Here is a 27,451-nt window from a genome sequence, read left to right on the forward strand (position 1 = left end):
TAAAGTTCAAACTGTATCTCAGGAAATGAAAAAAGCATTCAGCTTTGCAAAACAGGTGGAAGCATGGCAGAGATTTATAAAGGATGGGATTGGTTACCCTGGAAACAGTTTGAATTTGTTCTTCAAATAAGATGCTCACTGTTGGCCTCTTTCTAACTGCTTCATATGGATTTAAGGTGCAACTTTTTGCAAAGTTTATAAAAAAAAGGTTTGTGTACCACTTAAAGGCATTACTTTGTTTCCCCCTCACTTACAAGCTTATAAAGTGAGACAAATACTTGAGAACAATAATGCAGAAATACCAACAATCTGCAAATATTTGATAAAAATATCCTTAGAAGAATTTGTATTGAATGCATTTAAAGTACTTGTGAACACAAAGGTATTTTGGCCTACATGCTATTTTCTTCACCATAACTAATTTAAAAACACCAATAAGCTGCTGTTTATGGAAATAAGCTACCCCACATCCTATTACAGAATGTACAAACCTGAGATAAATTTCCAGTAGATATGTAACATTATTTTCTCTTCCACAGCCTCACTGCCGAAAGTTTGCTTATTTTTGTAAGAACTGACACTTTACATAACATTTTTGTACGAAGCCTATTAAAATTGGCACTCAGTTCTGATAAGGCCTTTAATGCAGTGCATTAGCAACAGAGAGAAAACTGTATCTAAATCAATCTACCTTTCTCATCATGTACTATTAAACTTCTGGGTACAGGAAAATGAGAACAGAAAGAATCATTGCTGCAGGGATAATGCATGAAGCAGGTGTAGAGCAACGTGCGTTGCTAATTTAGGGATAATCCTGGGCAGTCTGGATGTCTAAGTGGTACAATGCATTCTAGCATCAAACCCCAGAAGCAATCAGTGTTGCCTGGTTCAATTGTCTAGCATCGTCTGAGCTAACACATTCTGGGGACATTTAGTCTCTGTTCTTTGACATCACAGAAAGACGATGTTGGGGAATGGGCAAAAAGAAAAGAAAGCCAAAAAAACATAATCTGAAACTCAATTGAATCTAGTGAAAGAAGAATATAATTGAGGATTGTAAAAAACAATACTGTGCAAATAAAATTGGGTTATATTTCTAATGTACCAGTAGTTCACATCATCGTGCCTAATTAGTAGTATGATTTTTACACTCATTCTTAAGGTCACCATATAAAGCCTTCTTTCTGAAGCCTACCATTTTTTATTAATTTCTGGAGAGATCAGATGGATTTGCTTGCACTAGGGAATCTTTCTTATGAGAAAATATATTAAAAGTTTCTATGTTTGCAGCACTCCAAGTGAAAAGATTTCACTTATCTTAAAATTTCTCATAAATATTCAGCATTTTCTTTGAAATATTATCTCTTGAGATTTTGATGTTACATTTGTTTTTTAAAAATAAAAAAGGAAGATTGTCCCTCATGGTCCTGGATAAAGGCCTGTAAACATTCAGAACATCAAGAGAAGTTTAATTAAATGAACTTAAGTTTCATATTTCTTAGAATCCTAGACCAAGTTCACATACCATTCCTTAAACTATACAATGGTCTTCAAAGGTTATTTTCTATTTCCCTGTTTTACATTCTGTCAGGTAGCAATGCCTGACATATTTCATAGAATCCTGTCTTTATTTATGGAGCCTTTTAAAACTGACAACTTTAGCAAGACAGACCATCTTCAGCAGCATAAATACTTCTGAGCATCAACTTACTAGAGATTATGTTGACTGTGACAAGAGACCTAACTTCACATTCAATACTTGTTTGTGAAATAAACCTGACTTGTGAGACTGCTTAAATTTTAGATTTGGTTGGAAGACAACTTACCTTTTCAGGGACTAGTGGTAAAAATTTGGAATGAGATTCCCTTCCCTCTCAGTAGGTAATACTCCAGCACTACCACAACTCTGGAGTTAACAGACACTAAAAGTGCTTCAGAGAAAATGACTAACCACAATCTTATTTGTGGCATTTAAAGTAACATGGCAAATATCTTTGCACATCCTCCCTATGATGACAGGCAGTGTAAGACAGGCAATGTATAAATGAATATGCCTAAAATAAGCCTGAAATATTTACTGGCATGGCGGGTTGCTGAACAGCTTTCCTTATAAATGGCTTTTTTCATTCTGAATTCATAACAACAGAGAAGACTCACAGAGACACCAGGGTCCATGTTCCATTCATTCATTCTCCTAACATAGAATTACATATGGAATGCATCTTATTAAGAATCACATCAAATTTTCCAAAGAGTATGCAAATGACCTGTGGAATATGCCTCAAAATGGCAGAACACACCAATGAGAAGCAGCAACACAGTAAGCAACATAGGCTCAAAGACTCTCAAGTAGAAAGGGGATGTAAATCCAGCTGCTTACAGGTTGCATGGGCTCTACACACTACCCACTGTATTTAATAAAAAGGATCCCCACCACTGAAATTGTGAATTTGGGAAGATTGCCTAATTCCTTCTCTTTATTTCCATTATGAAAGTGCAGTTAGTAACAAAACAATATGAATTCTTTAGCAAGCCACATAGACTCTTTCACTAGAAAGTCAATTCAGTTTCAAGAAAAAACAAGGTATTTTTTTCACCCCGACTTTTCTCCCTGGCTCTTATTTGGGTAAAATTATTCTTTAAACAAAGAGAAGATTCTTGGAGTGATTGAAATATTTTGTTTTAGTTTGGCCACAGAAATAGGACTTGCCCATCCCAGTGATGTCACCGGCTGCAGGTCAGATAGGATATGTTGACTAGTTACAGACAGGAATCTATTGTTTGTCTTTGAAATGCAGGACATATATCAGGCAGAGCATTAGAGCATTTATTTCTAGGTCCTTCTTCAGTGTATGCTCTGTTCAGACTAGATAATTATAGGTATTCTCACAATAGGGTGTACAATCCATCACAAAAATCATTCATATTGACCAACTGTCAACAATCAGGCTATTCTCTCCTTGCAGTTCATAATGCTCCAAGAATTTCATTGTCTGCTTTTCCTGTTATATCTTATATTGGCATACGAGTATCAGTAATATAATTTACAGACATCATTCTCATATCTTTCCATTATTCTAATTAACTTTGTCTAGTTGAAGATTAACACTTTCCTTCTTAGGACACAGACAGCAATTTTACTAGTTATGTTTTGTAAGTTAGCACATTCATGCTTGTGACTGCATTTTTCCCTAGCAGTCACAGCTCAGTAAAGATCAACAACAATAAAAGTCAGGTTGAAATGTATGCAGAAAAACAAGTATTGGATAGGCTGTTCATTCATTGTCACTGAAGTTTAAAAGCTGAAACTCTTTATTCATTTCTTGACTCTTTGAAAAACAGCATTCTATTTTGTAGATCTTCCAAAAACTGCTTTAACAGTTATTCACACTTGAAGAAAACAGTAACATACTCTAATATATTGTTTGTGTGAGGTGCAGGCAAAATACTTACACACAGTTAATGCTGATCTAAAAATTACCTAGTTTTCAGTCGTAATGTGTTCAAAGAACACAGCAGTAATGTCCAACACATTCTCTGAATATTTTTTCATTACTTTAACACAAAACTACTCTGTCCTTTTTAATGTGTTCAAGACAACAGGTGCTGGACATGCTTTGTTTAACCCTCTGATTTTCATTTTTCATCTGCTCTGTTTTGTACATGTAAGAAGGCATACGTTCTGACATATTTTTACTATGAATAGGACACTTTAGCTTAGAATATGTCTGGATTTTTTTTACAGCTTGACAAGGTTATATTCTTGAACCCCTGTAGAGATCTAAAGTTCTACTGACAGTATCAAAGACACAGATACTCCACAAAGCCTGCTCAGTTCCTGGCTCGTGGTTGGCTGCACAGAAGGGTTCCTGTGGTTTCCAAAGACAATAGTTTGCTCGGGCTTTCAAGTGGTCCTGGCCTGGAGGCTGAGCAAACCTGCTCTTCTGAGTCATGGTGAGCTAGCACAAAATGCGCGCTACTTGTCAGCCATCAGCGCAGGGAATTTCTCCAAATGGAAAAAGGTTGGAATGGGTATACATAATGATGACTGCCCAATAAAATCTCTGTTTTCCTTCTTAAAAAAAAATAAAAAATAAAAAATTCTTACCAGTCTTACCTATCCTCCTTGAACATGAAATCTCATTATTCAGTCTTTTCTCTCATTTAATTTGGACCTTTGTTTACAGTTATATTTTTTACTTCATTATATCTTTATCTACCAAAAACTCAAAGCTCAAAGAAATAATCTGTAACTCCAAATATCCTGATTTATACCTTTAAATACCAAGAAAAAAATAAGAAAAATAGAACAAAATAATTAGTTGATTGACGAGAAAAGATTCCACTTCATTTTCTTCATACCTTTTGCTTTTTTACCCCATGTCAGTTAGCTTTTTTCCCCCAGTCAGTTTTGCTTAGTGCAAAACATGCACTAAGCAACACTGACATTCCCAGCAGGCTTCATTGGTATGGTTCAAAAGTAAACCCATACTCCACAAAATAAAGTATGTATACATTATTTTCAGATGCTCTCTTCCTTCTCCCTTAGCTTTCTCAGTTTTTGTTGTTGTTTTTTAATGAATGGAGAATTAAAAATGCTAATCAAAACGAATGCTGTAAATGCTAATTAATTCCTGAATATTAAACAAGCAATATTTCAAGCATTTTTACATCTCAGGTACCTAATTAGGAAAGACTTGGTGATTTCTGTCATGCTTAGCTATATCTGCTAATGAGAAAGCAAAAAACATTTTAAACTTGTTTTTTAATACCATTCAGCTCTGTGGCAAGTTCTTCTATGTGTATAATGTTAGACATGGCTTAAAAGTAAAGAAAAAAAAATCAAAAAGAAGAGCAAGCAATGAAACAAAACAATCATTTTCAATTAAATATACCTAGGAAAGTACAACAGTTCTCTCAGGTTAAAAAAATAAATAAATTCAAAAAGCAATACAGTAAAAATGCAGTTAATAAAAAGTGTCGTGAACGATTGCCTTAAAAATGCTTAAGAGGAAATCCAAACACTTGTGATTATAAGAATATTCCACTCCAAGAGTCTCATGTGAAATACATCGGTGGTTTTCTTTTTGTTTGCTTGTTTCTTTTTTTTTTCTTGGTGTGTGTGTGTGTGTTAACACATCTCACCACATAAAAAAAGAAGTGCTATGTTCCCTTGAGTTAATCATATTAAAGATCTCTAATAAAAATAAAGATATTTAAATACTGGAATAGTTGCTTCATGATGCCATTCACTTCCTGATGACTTCTTCTACCAGGAGAAGATCCTTTTTTTTCAAGGTCTAAATGAAGATCCTGTTTTCAGGTCAGTTCAAGTCTAGGAGAATGCTGACTCCAGTACAAGACAATCCCTCTAACCCAGTGAAAAAGTGTAGAAAATACAGGAATTGGATGTGAACATACATCAGACAACTAATGATTCAAGTATTCTACTTAATAAGAATAAGCCTATATCATAATTTCCCTCCACAGGTTTTGCAGTATGAAAAATTTCATTTTTATTGTCATTGTTAATGTCAATGTCAATGTCTTTGTTAAAGAAAATGAAATCTAGAAAGTATTTTCTTTTCTTTTCTTTTTTTTTTTTTTTTTAACATTGCTGCATATATCAGTAAGCACAGTTAAAGAGACATGGAAAGTGAAAAGTTGGCCTTCCTGAAGTCAGAAAAGTCTTCAACTTTGCATTCAACACAAAATTTGCATGGGCTAGGATCAAGCTAACATGCTTAAAAAAATCTGCAAATTTTTTTAATCTGAAAATAAACATGGAAGATACAGCAGGAGATAATAAAGCAGAAAAAGACTGGGTGTCCTACATGATCTCAGCCATGCTGGCAGTATTCCACTATGAAAACAGCAAGGCAAACAACAGCAAATTCAGAAGGTTTATTAGAATATGAAAGCAGGAAATTACTCATGGATAATAAAATTATTAGGGGAATAGAAAGCTATGGCACTGTATCCAGGCAGAAACATATAGAAGACTAGGCAAAAAAGATTTGCATTTAATAAAGCTGTAACTAGCAGCAGTGCAATATTTAGGATTCTACAATAATATTTAAATTCAACATGCACATGCAGTACAGCTTTACACTTCAAAATGCTCCCTTAATTCTTCCCCAGCCTGATTGTCTTGGTGTGGGCATAGGTAGCAAGGTCTGTCCACATCTGTGGAATAAGATGGCTGTGTGTGAGGCTGCTATAACCTGGAAGGCATAAAAGCAAACTTAAATGCTTTCTCTGTACATGAAAATAAGATGCAGAGAATCTTATTCTTATAAACTGGGAGAAAGTGTCTGGCTGCCTCCCTTCATACAACTTGTGGAAATATGAATTGTCTTAAGCTACCCAATAATTTAACACAGAACTTTATTCTCATCACTTTTCTATAACTCATGGGATGAACTCTATTACTTGGACTTCTTAAGGAAAGAACACCACAGAATGTGGTCACCAACCACATTCAGGTAGAAGGTATGCCTGTGTTCTTATGTGGGGTGCTGGCCACACAAGCAGGGATACCTGCACATTTCCAAGTCATCTCAGCTCATTCCTGGGTAGCAGAGTTCTCTGCTGTTTTAAGCCAACCGTGCTTTGAACATGTATTCTTCCTCTAATGCTCAGGAAATGATTTCGTGGAGAAAGGGCTGTCATTATCAGCTTCAGCTTTATACTGTTAATATACTAGATCAATACTGAAACCTTTGTTTTGTCTTTTGCTATACAGTTCTGAAGATAACTTCTGCTGTCAGAAAAGTCAACTTCAGGAGTTGAGTATATAAAATCAGACTGGGAGACAATTGCATCATAGATTTTTGATCAATATATGTTCAGGAGTGAATTCTCCTTTGTGAAAATAGAACCACTCCAAGAATTGTTGAAATATATTTTTCAAGCATCCTTAAGCTTTATGTGGCATACTGAGACTACAGCAGCTTTTCTCTTCCCAGTAAAAGCCTTTGCTCCCTTCCAGTTTCATCACTTTCCTTGAAGCCTCCTACCACATAAATGAAATTTTTGGAAGAACAGTCTCAAGATGCTCAAGAAGAACACCAGTGAAAATGAAGATGTCAGTAGGTCAGGAGGTATGGAAGATAGCTCAGCCACAGAGTAGTGAGAAATGATTTTAAAGAGCTTCACTAGAGACAAAGGAGAGAAATCAGTATGAGGGGATGTATGAGTCAAGATCAGTAAAATAATATCAAATAAAGACAAGCTTCCAGCACCAGTTTCCAGGTAGTTTTGGTGTATGAGCCCTCCTGCACTGTTCCACTTGCAGTCTAAGAATTGGTGCTCATGCTGCAGGTACTCACTCACTGCTTCCAATGTGGGAATTTTCTGGCTCCTTCAGGTCCTTCTAATATCCCCTACAGCCCTGTAAAAGCCTTCTGTGAGGACTTTGCCTCTCAGCAAGACCTGATGCCCTACACCTACTGTAGATTCTGGCCTAGGGAAAGCACAAGAGGACATCTGATCACCTTTTCCTCCTAGAAACATACCTACTTTCCAACATAGCTATCACTCTTGAGAAATACCTTTGCTTCTCCTTGGCTGAATTTAACTTGGAGGACATACTGTTTTTATTAGTTCCCTCTTTTAAAAGCCTTCTTTCTGTCCACTGAAGATTTTGCCATCCTGTCCAAAAAGGAGATGGGATCTCACATCATTTGCTATGTCCATATGCCCTCCCTGCTTGCTGTGTGGGACAGTGCTTTTAGTAAGTTTAAGAGAGCTTCAGTATTGTAACCCTCTTACGGTTTCCTTCTGTCTCCTGGGACATTTCACTTTCTGCTGTCAGGACATCTCTTCTTAGCACAGTCAATTCTGACTGGGTTTTCCTAGTGTGACTTTACTGAGAAAGAGAGAAATAGTTAAGTGTAGAAGGAAAATAAATTAATGTTTAGCTCAAGCCTTGCAGTTTTGATGTACCTATACAGAGCCTGCCACATGATCCCAATTTCTTGAAAATGAGAGTCCTCTCCTATGGGATGGCAAAAATGAAGACATCTAAAAAACTATTCAGATTTGAAAACCTTTGCTTAAATGTGAAGAAAAGATTAGGTTTTGTTTTTTAAGAAATACTTCTATCTAAAAGACTGTTTCATTGTGATTGACAGTACGGAAAGCACTTGAAAGCCCCAGATAAATGCAGACTTCCCCTGTAGCTGTAGTACCTGTGTTTTTATTTATGTATCTAAGCTTTGACTGCAGTAACTTATGCAGTGATGAGTCTCCATGGAGACTGAAAAGACATTTTAAATATCCACGATTTTTCCAGCATATAAATCTTTTTTAATAGCTGTCGTATGAATTTTCAGCTGGTGGCAACATCTGCTGATCATTCTTAGTTGTTTGTGCATTTTATGTAATCTACTCACATAAATACACATATTGACAACAAAACTTTGTGATGACTATAAGAAATGAAAAAGCACTTGTATTTAAGACCAGCTATCAATATTGATTTTTTTTTTTTTTTAATCTATGAAGGAACTGTCTTTAACTCTGCTCAGAAAAAAAAAAATTGAACTGCTATGAATTTTCCATTGAGCAAATGGAAAAAAAATGTACATTACATAAAGACTGTAGTAAAAAAGGAGAGACTCTAAGAGATAGCTAATTTCAATTTGTGCCCCTAAAAATACAATTCAAAAGAGGTATTTATTATTTCTCTCAACTTTCCCACAGCTTACGCACATGCAATTTTAATTTATGCTTCATTTTGTTTCTTAATTGCAGGTGCAAGTTGTTTATTGGTAACTTTTCATTGGGTCTTAATGAAATGCTTACTGGTTCTCACCCAGCAGCCAAAAGTGAAAGGTCTGATATTAAATATTGCATCAAAGGAAGGTTTGCATCACCATCCTTTCAGGCTGGCTTATATTTTGTTCTCTCCTTTTCTCCCAGAGGCCATAATGCTCAATTGTATTATCTCATTGTCTTTAATAAAGGAGCTGTAATATGCAGTCTCCTCTCACTGACTGGCAATAGAAACTGCTAGAGAGTTCCATTCTTTTTTCAGACTAGATTTGGAATCAAATTTATTTGTTTTTTCTTTTTTTTTCCTTTTTTCCCCTTTCCTTTAGTTCAGTCTGCCTCTGCTAATATCTATCAAAATGCAAATTTCAGTTCAATTAATATGGGTTTCCTAGAGAGTTTTGCCTTCAGGTACAAGAGCAAAAAACACCCCACCTCACATGGTAGAATATGGTTGTACTATTTAGGGTACATCTGAAAGGCATAGTTTAAAATTTAGATATGGAGAAACTGGTGATATCATGCAGATTTGTCTCTTTGTCAAGAGACTAGGCCTAAAAAAAGAAAAAAATGGCTTTCCAAGGCAGACATTCCATATAAATTGTCTTTTTTTTTGCTTGCTGTGAACTAAGTAAAGATTTATGGAGTATATGACAGGAGATAATTCAAGATAAAATACACTGATTTATTTTTCCACTTGTAGTATCCTGCTCTTATGTGAAGTCATGGCAGAGAATGGCTTCTGCAAGTAAAGGGGAGTGAAGACTATGAAAGGCTTCCCTGCTGTGAACACCAGGCAGTTACTGCTCTTCTCTTGATTTCATGTGTGAACTAAGTCTTAGTTCCAATGGTAGCAAAATAGAGGGAAGTATGGAGGGAGGTCCCTGCTCTTCCAAGTAGCAGGACCTGCCCTGACATACCTTTGTACATTTTCCTTGATGTTCACAGGAGTTATGCACAGGCGTTCTGATTGCCTCTCCAGAACTCTACTGGAACCATAGCTCACAGTCTCCTCTGAGGCAATAATGTGCAGTGTACCTTTCATATGATGATCAAGCTGCTGACCCCTTCTGCCCAGTGCTTACAAGGAACACCCCTAAAGTGCTTAGGCAATGTTTGCTGAGCTTTGGCACCCCATCCATAGGGAGAACTGCAATTTTGCAGGAATAACTGGTGTTCGAAGTCGACACTGCATAAACTAAGCACTGCACAGTGACATCTTAGTTCAGCAGGAGAAAATTAGCAAAGAATTGGAAGCAGTAATTTTCAAGTCCTGCTGGAGTGTCTCGGTCAGCTTGAATCTTTGTGCATCACTGCATTATAAAGCAAAGGCATCCACAACATATTCAGCCACTCAGATGGTTCTCCCTTCTTCATCAGCCAGCACAAAGGAGGATTAAACCTTGACACTTTCTTTCTGCTGGTCCCCCTGGGGACTTTTCTAAGTTGGTTGTGACCTCCTAGGCTCACTGTTTTCACTGCTAGTTCTACATGGGTACTATACAATGCTTGGAGAAATTACATTCTGTAGAAGTATATTTTCCTGTAAAGCTTACTAAAACACAAAGCCTACTAAACACACAAAACCTTTCTCCAGTAGAAAACAGGCTTTTCTGTCCTGCTTATCCTCCAGAAAGAAAAACATTGTAGTGTCTCTCACATTGTGAGCAAGAAGAGTAAGAATTAGGTAGAATTCATAATAAGATGATGTTTTTCTTTTCCTTATTTTACAATAACTTTACACGAAGTTACATGCACATGAAAATAACAGATTTTCTAATGGAAACTCTGTTTTGAGACTCTAGCTTTGGATTTACTTTGCAATCATTAAACAGAGCTAGGTTGTGAAGCTTTTATAGGTCTGCTAGATTTGTAACAGACATGGAGCCTATCCGGAATATATCTGCGTTCTAAGCTTACACAGAAGTTGAAATATACAGTTCTTCAAGTATCCTGTAATTTGCTCTGGCTGCCAGCTGGAATCTATCAACATAATAGCTTTATGGCCTGTTTAAAGCCACCATTCATGTCTTCCTTGAAGCTGAAATTACCAAAAGTTATATTTCATTGTTCATTTTCTTTATATTCTTTGTGTGAATTTGGCAGCGGCTCAAACAAGAAATAGGACTGATGAAACTACACTTTTTTTTTTTTTTTTTTAATTGAAAACATTTATTATTAAGCATTCATTATGAATGTCTTTGCTTAATGGCCAGAGTATTGCAATATTCTGACGATGGATCCTCTAAAGGTTGTTTCTTTTGCAGACCAGACCTAAATAGCATGAAGTAAAAAAAAAAAACAAAAAACCCTGTTACTGGATTATAACTGCTATTCCTTTGCAGCTTGAATCTTGACATAACAACACTGATGGCACTTCTCCTTCTTTATTCAAGGACTGAATTCCAGTGAAACTTCTTATACGTGCCTGTATACAGCCCATGTCACACATAGCTATCAACCTTTTGAAACTGTGAATACCTGACATTTTAAACAAGTTGAACTTAAATTAGGCAGAGATGAAAGGAGGAATCAAAAACAGGTGAGCTAGGAGGAGAAAGGAAGCAACCCAGGGGGTAGCAGAGGTGAAGGAGCTAAAAAGGGAGACAGTGCTCTGATAAACTTCCCTCGCAATACCCACAAAGTTTTGCTACTGGCAAACACCTTGTTGTTTCTGTTGGCTTTTTAAACAAACAGCTTTCAGATTGCAGGGATGAAACCAGTGTTTGGTGCTATTCCCATTATCCCAATCCACAGCAGCTAACTGCCGATCTGGAATCCCTAACAGGAGAGGCTTCTTCAGTGTATCACAAGGTTTGAGTTTGGTGCAGGGCTCTGATATTCCTCCAAAGCTACAAATAACCACTTTAGACTACTAGAGTGCAGAGAAAAGTACATGTTCTGCAACTTGAGCTGAGAGTGGGAACAGTTTTAGGATATTACTGAGTCAGTGATACGACTCATATGTTGTTGGCTGACAGCAAAGCTTTCATTTGGGAGTGCTGAGCAACAGTGTGATTTTGTCAACCTGCTGGACTTGAGGAAGATAAAAAGAATATATTAGTTACTGTTCAGCTAATAAAAGCTATCATTGCCACAGAACTATATAACATTTATTACTAGCAATGTGAAACATTGTGTGTTGATTATAACATACCAGTTTTTTATTTAATTTTCTGGTGACTGTGACTCTCTGTAAATTAAAGAATATTCTCATCACTGAAATCAGCATTTCATACGCTCCCTTCAGCATATAGTTGTGTTATCACACCAAAGTTTGTTTATTTTCCTAAAAAATTCTGGCAGTTCAATACTGGCATTTTCCACTTTTTGAAAAACTGAAACGTATCATCTAGTCCAGGAAAACAACTGATCAAATGGTATTTCTCATTAAAAGTATTATAGCATGGCTTAAATAATGAATATTAGTTAAGCACAGCAGCATTTAGATGTTAATCTGATCTGATTTGCTTTCACCTACGCCAGTGTAACCTCTAGTGCCATATCTGAAGAGAAGAAGGATCTGGAACAGAATAGAAGACAGTTCTTCTGTTTAATATCTGAATAGCTGAGCATCTGTATTATCAATCACACAATGAAAGTCCACTGTGAAATTTCTGGTTCAACAAAGCAAGTTTATTTTCAGACTGTCACACCTGCACTATTGTTATTAATTATTGATGCTCAGTTCACTTACCAGCTGGGAAATAGCCGGCTACAAAGCAGGTATGTTCTGCTTCTTGCTGTGCATTCATAAAGAACAATGGGCAGGAACCAAAAACTACAGGGTAATTCTGGCACATTCTATGTGCTTTTGAAAATAAAAACTGAAGTATGCAAAGGCAGACCTCTCTTCTCACCAGATGTGGATATTAACCATGCACGATCTGTCATGTTTTCTCAACTAAAAAATTCTGGTGTTTCAAATTCATTAGGTCTCCCATGTTTTTCTGAAGGAAAATGGCCCAGGGAAGGAGCAGTGAGGATAGGCTTACTGCTACCCAGTTCTAAAAAGAGTTTAAATACATCCCTCATACTGCAGCCCTTATTTGTAGGGGTGCAAGCTGCAGAGGCACTGCTGCAGTGATAGCACAGCTGCCATTTTGCAGCTGGTGCTCACAAACAGGCTGCAGTCCACAATCCTGTCCTCTGTCCTGCTGCCCTGCAGTTAGGTGAACCTAGTTATGACCAATAGTGGGCCTAATCAACTGCCATGTGTGACAGAAATGAAAAAAACTAACAGACAAACATTTAAGGTTCTCACACAGTATGTTAGATCCAGCAGAAGTCAAAGGTGATTTCATTCTGCTGGTGAATTCCTGAAGCATACCACTGAATTAGCTCCAATGAGGAGCTCTACTCAGCCATCAGCAAATTAGCAGGATTGGGGTGAATGACTCCTGCCACACATCATGAAGGAGAAAAAAGACATGGAGCAATCTGAGTAAATTCTGTCCACACAGTATTTGCTCCCTTTTCTGATTAGATGCTCCGCTTTCTGCATTAATACGGCTTGATAAAGCTCAGCAGAGATAAGCAAACACTCTGATTCTTGGTAGCAGATTAATTTCTAAGAAGCTGGCACATACATACTGAAGCAGGTTCATGTGGGTGCAGGAACTTCTGCAGAAGCTCTTGGTCCCATGGCAAAATGAGTGAAAGGAGAGGCGCATAGGACCGAGAAGCAAATATGGATAATAACACTCCCAAAATTATTTTTTTCTCTTTGGTTGAAGAACACAAAAATAGAAAAGAATGAAAAATGTCATGAAAACTTAATAGCCGTCTTTTCTGATTAATTGCTACAATGCATGAAACAACTTCTTTTTCTTTCTTCTTTTTTTTTTTTTTTTTTTTTTTGACACTTTGAAAACACTTTCTGATGAGGTTTGAACTTTTAAATCAAAGGTTTACTATTTTCAAAACAAAAATAGTTGGATATAGATTTTGCATACATTTCCATACATAATATGCATATTTAAGTTCAGGATTTAGTGAAAAGAAAATGATAAGAAAGTTATCTTCATCAAAGCAATGCCATCCAGGCTACCATGCTGCTTAAGCCTACTATCAGATATGTTATCAGAAAGATGTACTTTTTTCATCACTGAGAGCTGTTTTCCAGGCAAACCTAAAATCTTGCATTTGGAAATACCAAGGACAGAAGAGAATAACATATTCCTTTTTTTCAACTCAACAAATAAAGATTTTTTATATTACATACTGTTTGTTGGCTCATTGTAAATGTTAAGGATGATCTGCTGAAAACTATAGAAAACTGAAATTAAAAATGGAAAACAATAAATTTGCAACATTTTCATCACAGATTCCTTTCACTTTTGAGAGAAGCAGTCTCTGCATATGCTGTTACTCAAATCCTTTACTTTGTAATGTAGTGTAGCTCTTTTTTTTCTGATGTACTGGAAAATACACGGCGGCAGACTTTGGAGTGGATCTGACAAACTGAAAAGCGTGTAGGTGGTTTAAGCTGTCACTAGCTTAGCATATGTGATTCAAATTATGTTTAATGACAAGCTTTTGAAGAAAAAATGACATCTTGTCACAGAACTAAGTTTTCCATATGCAATGTATGACATCAGGAATTCAGTACCAAACAATGCATGGAAAACTTTTGAGCAAAATGACCTGGAATACATCATATTGTTTAAACATTTTAATGCACATTTATTTCACCAACAATTACATTTTTAATAAATGTTTAGATACTGCTATTTGTGGGAAGAAAAGCCTGCTTAAGAAGCTAATTTTCCACTCATCTTAATTCTTCTTTCAGAAATAAAAAGTTCAAAGCAAAAAAGTAAGATATTTGGTTTAGTAAGAACAAAGAATTTTAGTGTCGTCTTGTGTGTAACAGTCCACTTCCAAGAGTGATCATCAAAAGTAAGAAGTCGAAATTTCATGTATTTCTGTTTTCTGTATTTACATCTGTAAAGAATATGACTCGTCTTAATGCTCATTCATTGTGCAGAAAGAAGACAAGTGAAAAAATACACTAAATAGATTATTCTAAAATATTCATCCTTAAATTATTTCCTTTTCTTTTCACATGATATTATTTATGCAACATTAGTGTCTCATTCTTTTATTTTAAATAGGAGTGACTATGAACCAATGCACAACTTCTGACTTGGCTGAAAATGACCTCAAATAAGCAGGGAATCTACTAATATCTCTTCATCCAACCCCAAGTTAATATATGCACTACCAGAGAGTGGTGCTCAGAACACTCCTCCACCTGGCTGCTGTTTGGACGAGGCTAATAGCTGCACGGCAGGCTCTCAGTGCTGCACATGGATCACTGTGGACATGCTGCAGCTCATGCTGGACGTAGCCCCATGGGACAGAGCTCCAGGGACGCACATGCGAAGTGGCACATGCAGCTCGTGTCAGTGCTCTGCACAGCAGGACCACACAAATGGTGCTGTCAGGTAATACCTTTTGGTAGACATGGATGGACTTTGACTCTGCTTGGAAGTACTTTCAAGGTTTCCTCCCCAGTACACAGAATAATGGATTTTTCTTAACTCGTAGAACTAAATTCAATATTGAGAGGTAGAAGAAAACTAGCCTGCCTGTAAATCAAGCATGCCCTCCACATGATTATTAGGCTGAAAGTTGAGAGGTGACAGCAAAAAGAACATATGCCCTTCAGAAGTGCACATAGCAGTACTGACATTAACTTAATGGACCTAATTTGCTTTGAGGCTTTTTACATTTGTCCATTAACATGCTAATGTGTTTTCCAATTTTATTTTTTCTATTATAGACAATTCAAAAAATGCCTTCATGTTTCTTATTACAAGAGAGACATGTGATAGAACACAGAAAAAATAATAATTCTAGTGCACTTAACTATACCTGATAGCTTGTAGGTCATTCAGGATGACAAAAGGAAAGTAAAAGCACTATTTGAATGAATCGGGCTTTTTTTTCCAAAGTGCTGTCCAGAACAACTATTAGTGGTACATCCAGTACATTCAGTTGCCTAATGACATGGTGCAGTGAATGTTCATGTTTTAAGCCATAACTCTGAATATCACACTGTGTTGATAGCCTCATAGTTGCTCTTTAAAGCTCTGCTCTTAAGATACCTCATATGGTACCATAAGCAATTAATCCCAAACCAGGTATCCTTCAGGAAAAAACACATCACAATTTCTGGTAATGGCTTAACTCGTAACATTGCACAGCTCAGGATCTACTCTGCTCTTACGTAATTCTATTCTTACCTAATTTCAACTCTATTGTCTTTGCCTAGGCGACACTCCCAATAACCATCTCCATGTGTTATGGGCACAAATGAATAAAACATGATTAGTATTTTATTCTGTTGGCTTTTACTTGAAATTCACTACATTTTCATGTTACTCCAGGCAAGTTGGTTAGCCCTAAGTTCTGTGACAAGTTCCTATGGAAATACGTAATTAACACAGAAGAACAGAATTTTTATATCAGAAATTTCATGCTGTATGCTAAGCCTGTGTCTCCTTCATAAAGTAAGCACAATATACCCAGTCTGCCAGCTGATACATTCCTGAAGATGCTGAACTTGAGCATAATGAAGACAGTAGGCTATTTAAATCACACCTGAGGGAAAAAAAAAACAAAAACAAAACAAAAACAAACAAAAAAACCACCACCAACAAAAAACAACAAGAGAAATAGAGGAAAGAGAATAATTTTTCATGGAAGACTCTCTGAACTTCTAAAGAGATGTAATTGTACACTTTTTCCAAAGGAGACAAAAAAATTATCCATACAAAGCTTGTAGACTCCTTCAGCCACGTGGGTCACCTGAGAATACATCCCTTGATGTGAGACTTTAGCAGTGCAGTATTCTCAAATTTTGAATTCACACACAAGGAAGCCCTCCATGGCAATGCTTTCAGCAGTCACCAGATATTGGCAGACAAACACTTCGAGTTGGGACAACATTTTCATTGCCAGAGTAATGACCCAAAGTGAGTGTACAATGCAAAAACACCCCTGTCTAGCCTTTGAACATTGCAACTGTGAAGTCATTCAGCTGGGTTTCAAACTAGGACATAAAGGCCCAGGCTTTCATATTTTGTTTCTAACCTAGCCAAAGACACTGCATTAGAAATATTCTGGGCATAAATAACACCTCAACCTCAAAGCTGTCAGTAAGAGGATAGCAAGGTTGTATTTAAAAAGTGGTTTATCTCAGAAAGATTTATTTTCGTGGCACATCTATGGAACTCAACATACTAATTTGATGGCATTTTAAAAAACATACATGGCCTTCACATTCTCCTTTCCACCAAAAGGAACCAGATTCATAAATCTATGTCGACTGAGTCACTAAGAGAAAAGGGAGCATGAAAGCCTCCACAGAAATGTAATGATGATAAAGGCTGAGAGCTGTAAATTCTGCAACTGGCAGTATAAAAGAGTAACTGAAGTAAATACTGTGGCATTATAACCAAACTACTACAAGAAACATGACTCGAAGTGGCACAGACTCACTCTTAACATTCACTTTTGTCATATTAAGATTTAACAGGAAAAAGAAGAGAAAATGAGACTAACTACTTGAAACATGTGGGTGCTATCTAAGACGTTTACCTAAAGAGCATGGTTTGGTTGTTCCCTGTTTCTAATGTAGGCTCTAGACATCAGCCAAGCAGAGAAATGATGCTCTCCAAGTGGTTCCTATTTGTAGGAAAAAGAAATATATATTCCCCAAATCTCTGAATCATTTTAGTGTGGCATCACTAACATGCACAAAAGCAGTGTCAAGTACACACCTTGCTCTTGCAGTGCCCCAGCTGCATAAAGGCCTCCTAATGGCAGATCCAAAATCTGGGCAGAGCTCCACAGGAGATCTGCTGAGTCAAAGCATGTTTGCTTTGCTGTTTCTGCCAACAGACAGATTTTCAGCACATATCCATTCTCACTGATTAAACAGAAGCTGTTCTTGGGAACTTCTGAAAGTCTGTATCTACAAAGGAGAATATTGTTCAGTGCTGTGTCTACTACCATAAGCTAGTAAAACAAATTCAGAGATTGACCCAGTATTGTTTCTTTACCAGCAGTACTGGTTTCTTTGGGCTCTCCTGTGAAAAGGTTCACAAAAAGGTTCATGTACTCAAGTGTGCACCCAGTCTGCTACGAGGGGCACAAGTGGGAGAAACCAACTTCCTCTGAGTCACACCAGCACATCTAATAATGATCCTTCATGTCTCAGGAAGCCATATTCTCTATCCGCATTCTGCCTGGACCTACGATGTTAGTTTAGAATTTCAATACTGTAAATTATTACATTCTGACTCTTCTCCATGATGGAAAAGTTTGTGTCAGGGCAAAGCATTTCTTTTGTCTCGATACATGAACCACTCCAAATATTTCACAAAAAAGAGAAAGTAAAAAAAAAAAAACTTTTTAGTAACAAAATTAAAATCAAAACTCCTTCTGAAATCTAGACTAGAAGAGTATTTCTGCTTCTGTTACATTATTGTTCCCTTTAGTTCTGTCTAAAAAAGTCAAAATTTAAAATTAAAAATACAGTCAGTTTAAAGAAGAATACTAGCAGAATGCACTGCAGGTGACTGATTCTTTTTCAGGAGAACTAGCTGGAAGACTAGCAATACTCTCTAAAATAAATTATAGAAACATTTTAGTCCTTGATATGGATTAAATCTGAATTAGCTCTTGACAGAGAAAAGGAAAAGGGTTATAAGCAATAAATCACTGGGTCCACATGCAGAAAACCTACCTACAGAGCAACTCAAGATTTCTCAAGCCAAATATTTTTGGCATATATAAAAAATATTTATTTATGTTACAGTTTTTGTTGTTACTATTATTTGTAGTCTTTAATTTTTTTTTAATTTTACCTAGTGAATGTAGAACATGAATGTTTCCTGAAGTATCAAATGTTTGAAATTTATTAGATTTTCAAGTCCTTTAGCCAGGCTTTAAGACGGAATGATTTCTCAGTCCCACAGAATGGTAGACAAATGCTTGCCTGTGGTGCTGCTGCGTTGCGTATCTTGGTGCTAATAGGTTTAGATAAAAATACAGACACTGACTTTTTTGTATGTAAAATGTTAATGGTCAAATAAGGTATAGCATATCTCACAGTTGAGCAAAGTCATGCTGACCTAGGCATGGCATACTTGGAAATATGACAATCCATCTGCTATTATAAACGAGAGATGTCAGCCAGAAGTCAGACTGAAAAAAATGTTTTTCAGTACATTACAACAGCTTTGTATTAAATGCTTTTAGAGAATGATCTCTGCACACATTTTAAACTGGCCTTCTTTATCCAGATGTAAAAGGTACCCTTAGATTTATTGTACTGATTGTAATGTAGTTTCTAGATGAACCCTTGAATCCAATGTCTTTGAGCTTGAATTTGACCCATTGTGCACATACATGAAATGCCACCACTGCCATCAGAGGCAATTCTATCACAGGGAAAAGCATTTTAAGTTCCAGAGGGGCTTAAAATCTACTGCTGCTTTTTTGCCTTTCTCAAATGCACAGACATAAACACGGACATCTGGTCTCCTGCAGCATTGGTAATTGTGACGTTTTTTAAATTTTTTTCCTATTCAGAAGCAAGCTATAGTTTTAGAGCATGGGCTAATGAAAATCAATTATCAACCCTGAGATGGGGAGAAAAAACAAAGAGGAAGAACAGCAAGGCAGCAAATGGGCTTATGAAATTAAAAATGAAAATAAAGCAAATCTGTGTCTCATCCTGACAAATGAGGCAGGACTGCCTGTCTGTCATCCCGTTCATCATGCAGATGACTGCTCAGTAGCTCTAGGCATGTAATCAGGCAATCCCCTTCCCCACATTTCTACAGTTGCTGCCAACTGTTTGTAAATATTCTAGATAAAAAGTGTGGGAAATTGAACTTTACAAACCTAAAAGATCCATAGCTTTTAAAAATATATTTTTTTGTTTCATTTTAACAGAGATTTTTGTTTTAACTGTTATGAAGCCTAGCTGTTTTTCACCAGCAGAGAAAAAAATGGCAATGATATTAGATCTAGCAGGTCAGAAAACAAACAGGTGGTGAAAAATTAATAATAAGTACTCATCTTTACTGTTGCTATAAAGAAATCTTTGTATCAGATGAGACTCAATAATACATGGCATGCCATCTGGTTTGCCCACAGACTGCAGCAATGAGATTTGCAGATTACAGCTGGCCCCTCACAGCCACTATCACCCAGTTAACCCAGAACTTGAATGGAAGCAGCCTATGAACAAAGGGCAGCAGAGCCTTCCTTCTGAAGGAAAATCTTCAGCTGGCTGGCCCAGCAAGCTAGCTGCCACAATTGCAGGCTCAGTGGTTGAGGGGGGGTGTAATCCTTCATCTTGTTTTTGCTAAACTTTCAGAGCAGCACCTTCAAATAAAGCTTTCAGTTGCTTCTGAATAGGAAGGAAATTCTGTCCCAAGCTGTTGAACACAGCAGTACTTGCAACTGTGAGCAGCAAGCCTTCAGCATGGTACTACCAGCTGGTACAAAAGACTCAGAACATCCTCTTGTCATAACAAGTTGCACTGTGTAAATCCATCTTCCAATTTGAGCATCATGTAGAGACTCCACTCAGATAAACTCTCTTGTCTAAAAGCTTGTCATCTGGTCTGTACTAACCATGAAAGCTTATTCATTCTCTAGAAAATAGAGATGGATCTTTCATAAGAGCAGTTCAGTGTGGAGTCTGACTGACAGCAGCAAGAGGGGACACACTCTGGAGCTGTCCTTCTCTTTGGATGTCTGAGTACATCACTAGTGTTCAGACTACTTGGGCAACACAAGATCTATTTCTTGTAGAGCAGAATCAAGCTAAGTCTCCTAGTTCTTATCTTCTGAGTGCTGAATGTCCAGACATTCAAGCATACATGGATCAAGAAAATCTCCATGTGTGGAGATGAAATGTGCTCCATGGGTTTAGTGGCTTTTTCTGCCACAACAGGTTAAAAAGCTTGACAGAGAGAAAAAGATTTATTAGGCAGCCTGTGGCTGGGCAACAGTACTCACTACAAACAGCCATCACAACATCACTGCCTTTTACTTCAAGTGTAAAACATGTCTGTGACCTTGTCTGTTGTGAAAAAAGTACACAGTAGTACACATCTTAACCAAAGATGCTAAAAAGAAATGTACTGGACAAATCACACAAACTCTGAACAAAATCTTCCCTCAAACACAATTCTCCCATGAGAACAGAATGCAAGAGAGTACAGAGAACACACAAGACAAATGCTATATATATCACCCAGAATATTGCTAGAAGGCTCTTAGGTATGAAAATACTTCTTGAAGGATAAGATGACACAGCTGAGACTAATTCTAGCTTTCCTTTTGGGTCAGCTGTTCTTTAAAAACATTACATTTTTTGGATCCTCATTTGTCCTTGTCTGATTAAAATGACATATTTTTATGGAAACATCTTGATACTCACAAAATAGATGGTAATATAACCATCCATTTTAAGTTCTATAACTCTGATGAAAGTTTTCTCCATATTTTTTACACTTGAGCCAGATGAATGAGACATCTAACCCATTAAGGTTAAAAGCAACATAAAAATAGTAAAAGACAACCCCACTCATAGCATCCCATTTCTTTCATTGAGCTACAGTAATGCTTTCTGGTAAGTTAGAAACTACTCATCAAGTTGCTCATTTTAGTGGAATAATCCACATTACAGACATCACAGAAAATACAATAGTTGATATAAGTCATATGCAAAGCATTTTAAAGTATTCACTGTCTTTCCACAAAATCAAAAATCCTGCCTTTGGGCATAGGCAATGTATCTGGAAATAAATTTTCCAAGACAATGTATACTATCACAACAGTTCAGTGATATTAAACATTACCTCTGATAGCTAATATGGATTTCAAGTTTTACTTACCAATCTTGCACAGCATTGAAGGATTCTTCATTTGTGATGTCATACATTAAAATAAAACCCATTGCACCCCGGTAGTAAGCCGTGGTAATTGTTCTGTATCTCTCCTGACCTGCTGTGTCCTGAAACAGTAACAAAGAAACCTTTTACATATTGTAGATAAACTGACAAATCTTTTTTATTTGTTTGTTTTCTTTTATAATGAGGAAGAAAACTAGCAGTGGTCATTGCACAACTCTGCAATCCTATTCATAAAATTAATTGAAAGGAGAGAATAATGAGAATAACAACAAAAAGAAGTATTCCGCTTTGGATCATAATAAGAGGAACATGTCCATTTTGCAATGAAGGGAGAGTGGTGAAAAGCAGAAAGAATGCTTTATAACAGAAGCCATTCATTGCTTCACACTGTGCAATGTATTTTGGATTAGAACCTTGTCTCCTGCTCCTGCCTGGGTGCTTCCCATTTTGATAGAGGGGAAAGGTAAGGTCTCATGTTCTGAAGAAGCAGCTGGGGCAAATCAGCATCCCTAAGATTTTCACCATAAGATCAGTATGGTTCTTGAAGTCTGTGGACGTACTGGCTAAAAGTCAGTGTTTAACTGTTCTGTTCGTATGATTTTAAATCACTGGAGTTCATGCCAACTTTAGCACAAACAGAAATTTGTGCTGACAAAAACATAGGGCTGAGATATTGTCCTTCAAAAATAGGAATGATCTCTGGCAAACCAAAGACGGCTACAAGTCCCTTACTACAGACCAGTTTTCTTCCTCATTCTCTGTATTTCTGCAAAGTAAGGAATGAAAGTTTTCCTTTTTCCTACTCCTTGCTTTACTTATTTCCATAAAAAAAAATCTTCACATCAGGGAGCATTTGTTACTACATTTACATGCAGTTTCTACCACAGCTACCTGTACCGAGTCTGTACTGAGACTGTGAGACAAAAGCAATAGCTAAATTACAGGAAGAGAGTAACTATATCCTGTTCCAACAAACCTATTTAATATTTTTATCTGTGAACATTGGAAGCTTTAGATGAACCATACATAACATTTCAGTCCTCTAACTCTCTAATAGATCAGCTGGATATCTTTTTTTTCCAACAGACTTTAAATCATAATTCCATTATTTCAGATATTTCGGGTAGATAAGAACCAGTTTGCAATACGAACAATTTTATCTGTCTTCCTGCTGAAAAAGAGAAATAACTTGAGATAAACAATGTTTTATTTGGATGTTTTCTGAAAAGGTTTCTTGTGTTAGTTGCACTGCCTTATGAAAAGGAAAAAAATAATTGGGCATTCTTTATGCATATGTCATGCATTCTGTAATCCAATGAAGTAAAAAAGGAGATTCTACCTATATCAGAGACCACTTATTGAATAACAAATATAGTAAGACAGTTGCTGAGACCAGATAAGGATATGTCTAAAATACATGTATTCAGTACATCCTGGTTTACAGTTGCTACTGCCGTGGTGTAGTTTCAGTGCTCCAAGGCTAAAAGAGAAGTTAGACATTAAGAGGCCACGTGGCTCTGTCTGTGTAGTATACACCAGACAGGCTTAAACTTCTGCTTGTATTCTGAGCTGGCTGACACTTTTCCACGTGTGTTTTGGAGGCAGGATAGCTTTTCTAACCGGTACAAATTTTGTGGTGCTACTCCTGATTATTAAGGTATTAAGACTCTTCCACTAAGCCTGTGTACATTCTAATACAGAGATGTCAGTTTTCTCTCAGAGATTGTGCTCTGTAAATAAGAGGAAAATTACCATTGAAATTTCAAGTAAAAACATTATTAGCAGGAAAAATGCAACCTTTCATTATAAAAAAACCATGCCTTTGTATTTTTTGTACAGAGTAAGTTTCACTCTCACGTTTCACTGGCTTCATTTATTTGATTTGTTACTAAGAGGAGAGCTGGGAGGGATGGACTGTAGCATGTAAACAGCCTTACTGTACAGAACAGATGCAATTTCTAAACAAGTTCTGTCAGTGTCTGCCTGCTTGCTTGTCTGCCATTGGCGTGTTTGGTTGGAAATATGATGCTGTGACAAGCAGAAGCTTACTGTTACTGAAGCAAATCTTATTTTGCTGTAGGTGATATCTACTGAAACCTGTCTGCAGATAAGAGCTAACAGTCCTCTGAACTGAACCAGGAGGCACTGAGGCTTCCTAGCTTAAGACATTAACCACTTTGCAGACAGTCTTAAAGGGAGTCATTATGGACCTAGGTATTCTAGTTACAGAGAATAAAAATGAGTGTAAAGGAAGAAAAACAAAGATAAAAGTTCTTAAATACTTTACACAAATGCAAGGATCTGCAGATGAGGATCCAAGCACAGACAGAGTGGACCAAGGCATTGGGTTTGACTTGGTCAAAGGAAGGAAGCAGATATTTGGGTTTTGTTCTCTATACAGCAGGCAGCTAATATATGCCTGCAGCTAATGTGACAACAACAACAAAATTCATAAATGGCATTTCTGCATACAGCATAGATGGATGACCATTAACAAGGTGGAGTTATTCGGTTCATATGTTGATAATCACATTCATGTTGGTGTTATTACCAATGCACTTGCTATAAGAAAACAAAGTTTTCATTGGTCGAATATACAGGTTATGTGCAGGAGTGTTTATGTTTCTGTGAGAAATGAAATTAATACCAGAAATCAGTTTTGTCAATGCTTTTGTGTTTTACATGTTCATAAGCATTTCCTCTGTCTTCTGACTAGAATATATTAAAAAACACCCCAAAGATAGCTCCTTATATAGTATTGCTAATTAACAGCAATAACACGTCAGAAGAAGTACACTGAAAATATAAAATACTTGAATATTAAGCAACACGTTTTATTATACTGGTTTAATGTATCTGAAGTACATAGTGCAGCAGTGTAAGTGGATTTTTCTGTTTATTAACTTTTATTCTTACAGAAGAACTGAGCAGAAAAAAAATAATTTTCATATTTCACCATCTTTATATCTGTAAATCACTGTGATTTTTATCCTCGGGTTAGTTTGTACTCAAAGAAAAGCTCCAATTCAGGTATAGCTGCTGGCTGCTGTTATTTCACTTCAGTCTTTTTAGCAAGACGATGGAATTGATCTGGTGACCATCTTTTTAGGTTTATATTCTGAAATATAATGTTGGTATACTGCACTGATGTTTAGTTTAGCAAACTAAAATTAAGCCTGAGGAAGAATAAAATTTGACCTATTAATGAATGGCATTTTAACCAAGGCAGTTCATTTTCATCTTTGATGGGCAGAAAACAAGACATGTGGATCATCCTGGGGGCTCTTTCATTCATGGGAATAAAGTCTGATAAAGACAATTGACTGCTCATTAGAGAAGTAGAGTAGAAAAACCAAAGGGGATGAATGACAGTGAGGGAATGCTCTATGAAAAGTTCTGGCTCATGGTGAAGATACCAATTTGGTACATATTTGACCACCTATCCTTTCCCATCTGGAGCAAGATAATTCTAGATTACCTTGTCTGTTCATTGGAATTAAAAGTGTGAATCTGACCATATACATACATCAGTTATTTTTACAAAAACTTCGTCAACAAGATTTTAGTCAAGTGTTTCTTCCTTGAAGCTAGTCTTGAATAATTGGTAAATTTCCTACAGATTCTCATTATTACTATTTAACTGTCATAATGTTGGAAGCTTTAGAGTATGAGAAATGCACTGGCTGCTGACAGCAATGGTTGCAGAGGAGTGGAGAGCTATAATGTAATACTCTGAGTAAGCAGAAATATGTAGAGACAGCAGACTAGCTGGTATAGAAGAAATAATCTGTTCTGCACATGAAGATAAGCATTTATGGGGCTAGAAAGTATCAAAACACAAAACACAGAAACCTTGTTTTTTATAAATATTTTGAAAATAATGACCATTTAGGCATCCAATATAGAGTTAGCTGAACTAATTTAGCGAAGTAAATCCCCCTTACTGTCAAGGCCTGCTAAGGCAGATGTCATCCATAATGTCTGCCCTGTTAGAACATATACTTCAATTATACCAATGATTTGAGCAATGTATTAAATCTGTCCCTTTCTGAATTAATTTGCTGAGTGTGTGCACTCCCTATTCCTTGCCTAGCACTGCACCACTGACATGAAGAATACTTTATGTAAATAACTTCTAAGTGGAGCAACTTGTTATTAATGCAGACAGTTTTGAAGGTGAAGGCAAACAGCATTTGGCAGCAAGAACTTTTAATGAGTTTGTCATTATGAAATTCAGTCTGGAAAATACAAACTGATTTTACAGCACACTTGAGTGACTATGCCTCTGTATTTCTGCATTGTATGCAAAACATACAAATGTGATTTTACATTACTTTCCCCACATTTTAAGTTTTACATACATCAGGGCAATCCCAGGTATTTATACAAACTTGAGGGTCCTGGTGGATGAGAAGCTGGACATGAGGCAGCAGTGTGTGCTTGAAGCCCCGAAGACCAACTGTGTTCTGGGCTGCATTAAAAAGGGGTGGCCAGCAGGGAGAGGGAGGTGATTGTCGCCCTCTACTCAGCTCTTGTGAGGCCCCATCTGAAGTATTGCATCCAGGCCCTGGGCCCCCAGTACAGGAAGGACGTGGAGCTCTTGGAGCGGGTCCAGAGGAGGGCCACTAAGATGATCAGAGGGTTGGAGCACCTCTCCTATGTGGAAAGGCTGAGTGAACTGGGCTTGTTTAGCTTGGAGAAGAGAAGTTTCTGGGGAGACCTCATTGTGACCTTCGAGTACTTTTAAGGACCATATAAACAGGAGGGAGTATGGCTGTTTGAAAGGGTGGATAGTGATAGGACAAGTGTCCTATCACAAGGGAAAATGGTTTTAAACTGAGACAGGGGAGGTTTAGATTAGATATTAGGAGTAAGCTTTTCACACCGAGGGTGGTGACACACTGGAACAGGTTGCCCAAGGAGGTTGTGGATGCACCATCCCCATTCAAGGCTGGCAACCCTGCACGTAGCAGGGGGGTTGAAACTAGGTGATCTTTGAGATCCTTTTCAACCCGGGCCATTCTATGATTCTATGATTGTGACAGAAAATTGGCAATATTGGAAGATTTCTTTGATAGCATCTGTATTTCTGGTGCACATCATTTGAAGAGAGACAAACAGAACAATAAAATTAGAAATCTGAATTGAGTGAATTCTCACTTTACAGGTCAATATTTTCTGTGAACTTATACAAAATTGGCAGAACGATCAAGAACAGCAGCTGCTTTATGAGTTTCATGTTTCTTTCCTGCTGTTGCTTCCCAGTGGTTATTTATACATTCCATCAAAGAGACTGTATGTTTGCTTCTTTTCTTATGTTTTTACATGAAAGGACTTGAGGCAGTAGGCGAATGAAAATCTAAACTGGCTCTTTTCTGAGCAGCTTAAAAGACACATCTCTGATCTTTCCTCAGGGATCTCTGTGATCTCAATGAAGAAAGTATAAAAAGGGAAATATGACAAACACAAAATCAGTATGTACACTCTTCAGAGAGGGAGAGCCTCTGCAAAAACCATCTTCCTCTGGGTATGGACAGATGCAAACCCAGCTAAAGCCTACTGCCAGCCACTCAGGAAGAGTAACTGCAGGTCTGCAGCAGAAGTAACTGAACAGGGCACAAAGAATGAGAAAAGAGATAGAAGCATTGCAGAAAAATGAGCGACTGTTCTAGGTGCATCACTTCTCTGGAAGCAGCACTTCCAACAGAAATCATTGGGCCCAGAGAAGGAAA

The 27,451-nt window shown here is 37.0% G+C and overlaps 1 protein-coding gene across 1 annotated transcript in view; it reads right to left on the reverse strand.

Annotated features, from left to right (window-relative positions):
• RAB3C (RAB3C, member RAS oncogene family) overlaps positions 1–27,451 on the reverse strand; it is a 133,338-nt gene that overhangs the window by 47,215 nt on the left and 58,672 nt on the right. Inside the window, exon 3 of the mRNA XM_031605461.2 lies at positions 21,702–21,820. Within this exon, the coding sequence (XP_031461321.1) occupies positions 21,702–21,820 (119 nt within the window). The remainder of the gene's footprint in view (positions 1–21,701; positions 21,821–27,451) is intronic.

Source organism: Phasianus colchicus, chromosome Z, assembly GCF_987193195.1.
Source record: "Phasianus colchicus chromosome Z, bPhaCol1.hap1.1, whole genome shotgun sequence".
Classification (NCBI taxonomy): Eukaryota; Metazoa; Chordata; class Aves; order Galliformes; family Phasianidae; genus Phasianus; species Phasianus colchicus.